Raw genomic sequence first — 7,037 nt, forward strand, 5'->3', positions numbered from 1 at the left:
TATATATATATAATAGATCAGACCTGATTATATTTTATTTTGTTATGTGGTTAGACCACACCTTATTTTTTGTGTTTAATATAAAGCTTGAAGGTCCTCAGCATCGTATTGTACTTAGTTTGATTTTTAATTTTAAATGTTTCAGATAATTAATATTTTTAGTGTTAAGCTTTCTGTGGAACTTAACTTAAACTTATATTTTTTTCAACCGATTCTCTAATATAAAGATAACATTTTACAAATTTTGTATTATTAGCATAAATCAAGTATACTAACTTAACTTAAAAAAAAAAGAAAAAAGCTGTTGATTACAGTGTGTCTTGAAAATTTTATTTTGTTAAAGTTAATGTATATGATACAGCTCTTTAGTTGAAATATTTGATTTTGATGTAACATTTCATAATTACTTTTTTAACAAGGTTATTTCCTTAGAGTTGCCTTGGGACAAACCATCTGCTGACTGTGAAGAGTATATCGCTTGGAAAAAAGGAGACTACATGAATCGTCCTCCTTGGTCCAAGTTGGACACTATCCCTTTATCCCTTATAAAGATCATTCTGAACCATCTACCATCCGCTCGCCCTACGCCACAGCAGATAGCCGAGCACCGTTGGTTAAAAACACCTCTCAAACAATCATCCAAACTTCCAGGTTTGTATTAATTAGGTTATTAGTTTCTCCACTTATATTAAGTTTTATGTCTCATATTAACTTAATGATTTTTTATTAATTCAAAAATTAGTTGCCAGTTTTAAGTGCATGTAGTATTTAATTCATATTATTTTATTCTACCATTAGGTTTATTATACAGCATAAAATCGTATTGATGAACATTTTATTATTTTGTAAATTATTTCAATAATATTAAAGAGAAGAATGATTAAGTAGTTATATTTTGAATTTTAAAAAGTTGTTTATATATTTAAAATTTTAAAAAGTTGTTTCTGTTATCTGAGGATACTAAACTGCTGGATTAAAGTTTTTCATACAAAATTAATTAACATATTTTTAATCAATTATATTCCATTCTTCATTGATCTCATTACCTTAGTATTTTTGTTTATTTCATTAGGTTTGGAGAATATTAAACCCCTATGTCATCACCGCTCGTCATTCTTTTAAAATTGAGTTGAAGAATTGTTGATTAGGAACCTGGCGTGCATTAAGTGAGAATAGAAGCCACAAAGTGTGGTCGGATAGGTCACATCGCTTGCAGGATGCAATGTTATGTTTGATCCAAGTATGTAGGTAAATTTCAGGTGAACACCTCAGCTTCTTACACTCGTAGATTCCTTTAATGCCAACAGTATGAAAGTCTTATTCCTCAATCTTGGTGCTAACATGCTCTGTAGGTCTTGTGTTGTCTGGCTATCCTAGGATGCTGATCCTGTCGTACTTTCTGGGCCCAAAAGATAGAAGTCTATTTTTAGCTCATAAAATTTTTTTTTTTTTTTTAGTTTTCTTCTAAAAACTGATTATCCCAAGGTCCCAAGTATTTGCTGGAATTCTCTCTTATTTGATCTCAGTCAGATTTTCATAACAGTCTCTGTTGTAGTAGTTCGTATCAATGTTAAACTCTAGAAATACTGTTTTGATTCTTTTTAGGTTTTGCTCTGGATCGAGGTAAGGTCACTTTGTAAGGCTGAGTGGCCACATGGTGAAATGAGTCTTTTATAAAACTTTAATTAATTAATTCTCTTTCAAGTATGGTAAGTTACGTCTTGTATGATCTTTCCCCTTTCAGATCATGGTTATTACTCTCAAATAATAGAGCCTAGTGTTCAGAAATGTTTTTATAGCTTGTTTATTAGTTTTAACACTCTTATGTACTACTCCAACTTTAGTAGGAATGGTGAGTTTCTACAGATTACCAGCCTCTTTTGGGCAGAGTTACAAGTTGATAATTATTCCTTGTCACTAACCCCCCCCTAACATTCATCTGAACCAGAACTGCTTTTCACTCAAGAATGCCGAGGTACTGGCCCCAACAAACCTGACTCTGTCTCTAATACATTAACTATTAGATATATACGTGTATGGTATGCTTTTGTTTATTTTTAATGATAGTTAGCTTATAAAGAAATTAGAAAATTAAATAATACTTCAATTTGACAGTACTTTTTTCCGGCAGTTTTTTCTTCAGTTTCTGGGTTTATTCAATTCCTTTTCTGATACAATCTCAAATTTTAAAAAGTTGTTATTCTGTTTAGACAAGAGAAAGAATTCAATATTTCTGAAGGAGGTCTTGCCCAGGTACTAAGTGACTCTGAGTATTGTCTGGCCTCAGTAGGCACTGAGTACCTCGCGCTGGGTCTCTTTCACACCATCAGATCAGGCTTGACATCGGTGCTCCAGCACTTAGACGGTGCTTTGGTAAGACAGCTGTATGGCGGTTTATATTACCATAAAGCTAGATTACCAAAGCATTGTTTGGTGTGATCTCTGCTGCCTTCTCTTCAGAGGGAGGAATTCCATTCCTGTTAACATTTCTACTGTTGTCCTCTCTTTGGTGATCTAAGCTGTATGACCTTCCAGGTGTATTCATAAAGCTAGATTACCGAAGTCAGGAAAACAGGATGTACTACTGTGTTCGGCTTTATGTTATTTTGTAGTATATTATTGATTGTGTGTGGTTATATGTATGTTAAGTGTATTATTATTAATAATATTATGTAAAGATAATTTGACCTTACGGGAATTAAAAAGAGATATTCCAGATTGTGGTCGAGAAAAACCAAGAATGGTTTCAGCTAATTTTTTATTAATGGCCAGCTTTTCAACCTACACCGCAGGTCATCCCAAAATTGGTCTCTTGTCAATCTAAAAATAAGTTTTCGTGCATAATTATTATTTATTTTTTTTTTAGTTACTCCTTAATCATTTATTTTAGGTTTAAGGTGGATTTATACTGTCAAATTTGAATCAGGGTTTCACACATTAAAAATAGAAGGAAAAATTTATTGTGTATTCATGAATACTATAAGTTTTGAAATTCCTCTGTAATAGTTTTATTCAAAGCATCGCCTTAATAATTTGACTTTTCAGGAAAAACTTCCTAAATTTGTGTTATAATAATTAATTGGGAAATAAATTTATCAAATAAAAAATATATTTTACAAAGAGTTTCTATCTATCCTGTTATGAAATGAGTAATTAATTATCATAATTGAATATAACTGTTCAGACACATTTCCTGGAAATTCTTTATTATTAAAAGTTTCATTATTAATCTTAAAAACAATGTGGAAGAATATAATAAAATTAATTGTTTCTGTAAGAGTGGTTCCTATGGGAAACAAGATCTTATGGTAGCAATTTCTTTTTTTAAATATAGTGTTTCTAGTCAGTGAGTGGTTATTTTGACTTGTAAAATAGGTAGTTAGGGTTCTCTCAGACCAAGCAAGTTAGCACATCCAATACCCATAGGTGAAAATAAAAGCTCAGGTAGTTTAACGGATTATACATAACTGGAAGAGCTTGGTCTAAGGGGGCCCTTATAACAAGTAAGCTCTACTATGCTTTATAAGTGTTTATATTAATAAATCTGATTTAAAAGTTGTGAAGCGATGTTCTGCTAGTGAAATTACAAGCTCTTGCTCTCCATCAACTGATTTTGATGGAGTAATTATATTTTGACATTGTTCCACTAAACATTTAAAATTTTTATTTAATTCATTCATTTACAATCATAGTAAAGCTGTTATTTTGAAATTTTATTTGGTTGTTAGAACTATTCGAACCTTATATAAATTATATGTGTATTTATTTTTCATTAAACATCTTTTTTTGTTTATTGGTAATCATATTTGGATTGCTAACAATTTTTCAAGTCTTTAATAATTGCAATAAAGATCTTTTGTTCCCGGATCTGATATTTGAATTGATCCCTCTAAAAATGTTATATCTGACATTTCTTCAAACATTTCAGGTATAAGAAAAGAAAAGTATTACCTTTTATTCTCGTTTTTAACCAAATAGATTCAGATAGGTCAGAATTAGGTTTTGTTTGAAAAATTAAGGTTTTTTTTTTTTTTAATTTATTTTGTACCAGATCGGTCTGGTGGGCCTTACATGGTTGATATAACTGTTACATTATTATTTTATTTTTTAACAGTTGATTACTGGGGGGTATAGTCTCAAGGTATTAATTAATAAGGGTTATGTGTAAATTCTGTAGTTATAACCTTTTTTGAGGGAGCCCTTCAATTAAATTGTGATATTTGAAAAATCCATTTTTACATTTTTATTTTTATAAATAGAAGAATTGGAACAATATATAGATCATCTTATAGTCTATGTCACTTAAGCTGTCATAACTTGAAAAACCACAACATGTGCTGTTGAGAGCAAGAGTGGTGAGAGTCAAATCTCTAGTTTAGAGATACTCGAAAGTTTAGGAGAGGTTCTATAGATTGTTGTTTGGAATAACAGCATTTTCTGTTAAAACTAGTTAGTGAAAACATCATATACAATCATTGAAAGCATTTTAAGGTAATAATACTCAGTAATTGATTTTTTTATTAAAATTAATTTTGATGATGATAAATTGACTTACACCTCTTGTTCTCAATGGCTCAAGAGATTTTAATACTTCTTAAAAAAATATGTCATTCTTGACATATCTTTCTAGAGGTATAGTTTTAATAGGATACATGTATTATTTTTTCTGTTTTCAAGAATTCTGTAGGTGTCTCTAGAATGAAGAATTAATTTTTATTAAGTGGTAAACTGTTTTCTTCTGGGTCACAATGTTATCACTTAGCGTCAATATTAATAAGGTGCCTGTATCTCATATTTGAAAGATGAAATGATTGATATATAATTAAAAATATTAATATGTTATGGTATGTCCCTTAATATATGCACTTGAATGTTTCTTATGTATTGCGTACAATCATTATTGTATTTTATAGAAGTTTGATTGCGCATAGAAATTTGTTGTTTTTTTGCCAAATTTTATAATATTTAAATTTATTTTCATCTGACTTTTTCTAAATTTTCATTGTTGTTATATTGAGATTATATTATAGAATTTAGTAAGGGATTGAGACAAAAAATTTAATTTCTTTATATATATATATATTAAATACAAAAAGAAATTTCAGTTTCATTAAGGAAAACTGAAAATATTCTTAGTCTTATACAAATTATAAATAAATTAATTCTCAATGGCCAGTTTTAAACTTTTTGTTTGAGTTATTCTAATAAAGTATGTGCTGTGAATAGATTAAAAAGATACCATTTATGTTTAAAAGCTATATATATATTTCCCTAATCTTTTATCAGAAACGATTTCTTCAATTTTTATCGTATTTATTTTAATTGAGTGGTCCTTTATTGACAGAACTTGAGAAGAAGAGACTGAAAGAAACGCACGTCACGTTGTCACAAACAGTTCCTACTAATTGTGCCATTGATGCAGAAGTCCCTGTATCTTTCTCTCAGCCAGCAGCGCCTATTGAGGATTTGTTACTTTGTACACAAGAGATAATCGCTACCCAAACTACTGTACAGGTTAGTTTGATTAATAAACCACTCTTTTTTACTTAAAACTTAATTAAATACTCCTGAATTATGGACTGCTTTGTTGATGTTAAAAGTTTGTGGCTAAGATTATTAAGATAAAGCTGTGGTAATATATTTCAGATTATTAATAAATTTCTTAGTATCGAGTTGATAACCTGAAAATTATATTAGCTTCATTTGTAACATTCTATTCCTGCCCCTTTCCGGGGCATACCACTGATAAACGTTGTGCTAAAATTAGCGAACAGGGGTATTAACATCCTTTGTCATTTGCTCATTCCCAAGGTGTCTAGTTGAAAATGGCCATCTGACAGCAACAGTTTCAGATGTCGACTTGTAATTTTTGAAAATTCCGCCTAAGTGGTTCAGCCTACTTTTTAGAATTGAGATTAGTAATATTGTATTGATTTTACTTTAGACTTTCATCCTCACAGTTTGTCATAAATGTTATTAAACTTATTAATTTATTTATTATACCATTGTTTTTAGAACTCCTTGCAGAAGTTGGTCAGAAGGATGACCAGATTTTATTTATCTCTTGGGGCTGAAGATGCATTGAATGAGTTAACTTCAGTACTAGAAAAATTAAAGCTGGAATGGACTGCTACGTCTGAAAAAGTGGTAATTTTGCTTTGCTCTGTTATATAATTATTAGTCCTAACAATTACCTAAGTAAATCACTAATGATATTTTTTTCATTCAGGTCACTGTGTGCTCTATCGACAGAAGAAAAAGTCCATTAATATTCAAAGCAACAATTTTTGTAATAGAGCCAGGTACTACACTCATAGACTTCAGACTTTCGAAGGGCGATGGTCTTGAATTTAAAAGGCATTTCTTGTCAGTCCAAGCCTCGATTAAGTCGTTCATTATCAGGCCCCCAAGTGTTTCAGAGATACCTGATTTCTAGATACAGAAACCTTCATATAGATCGATACCTCTGTTATTTTGATATGTCTTGATATCTTTGTTATTTTGATAAGCTTTATATTTTTATACAACAGCGACTAAATGTATTGTTAATTAAGAAATAACAGTATTACAAGTTTAAAAAAAGTTGGTTGAATTAAATATAAATGTATGTTAGTTATAGATTATGTTGAAATTGTAATAAAAGTTAACTTTATTGTTATTTTATCTCATTAACTTCCTTCTGTAAAAAATATGTTAAAAATACTCATTAACATAATTCAAGACATAAATGGATAAAGCATTAGTGGTATAAAGTTTTAAAATTTCCAAGTAAAATTAATTTTATGAAGATATGGGAGTCCAACCAGCCTCATAAAGTGGGTATAGTATATCTAAAATGAGTTGACCTGTAGGGAAGTTCACACTCCCCCACCCTAGCTCCTCCCCTCCTAACCATAACCCCTCTCAATGGGAGATTATGTTTACAAAGTATACACCAAAACGTTTTTTATTATTACCACATTTCTTAGGTTTTTTTTAATTTACATTTTACAACTTCCACAAAAGGAAGTCCAGTTAAATGAGTGGAGAGAAGACAA

The 7,037-nt window shown here is 30.1% G+C and overlaps 1 protein-coding gene across 3 annotated transcripts in view; it reads left to right on the forward strand.

Annotated features, from left to right (window-relative positions):
• The window catches only part of grp (serine/threonine-protein kinase grp), a 23,025-nt gene extending 16,367 nt beyond the window's left edge, over window positions 1-6,658 (forward strand). For all 3 annotated transcript variants that reach the window (XM_014417457.3, XM_067051268.1, XM_014417459.3), the window contains 4 exons: window positions 433-651; window positions 5,345-5,514; window positions 6,016-6,147; window positions 6,230-6,658. In XM_014417457.3, the coding sequence (XP_014272943.1) occupies window positions 433-651; window positions 5,345-5,514; window positions 6,016-6,147; window positions 6,230-6,436 (728 nt within the window). In that variant the 3' untranslated portion in view covers window positions 6,437-6,658. The remainder of the gene's footprint in view (window positions 1-432; window positions 652-5,344; window positions 5,515-6,015; window positions 6,148-6,229) is intronic.
• The last annotated feature ends 379 nt before the right edge of the window (window positions 6,659-7,037 follow it).

The sequence above is a fragment of the Halyomorpha halys genome, unplaced genomic scaffold (assembly GCF_000696795.3).
Source record: "Halyomorpha halys isolate HHAL.00 unplaced genomic scaffold, Hhal_1.1 Scaffold157.1, whole genome shotgun sequence".
NCBI classification, from domain to species: domain Eukaryota; kingdom Metazoa; phylum Arthropoda; class Insecta; order Hemiptera; family Pentatomidae; genus Halyomorpha; species Halyomorpha halys.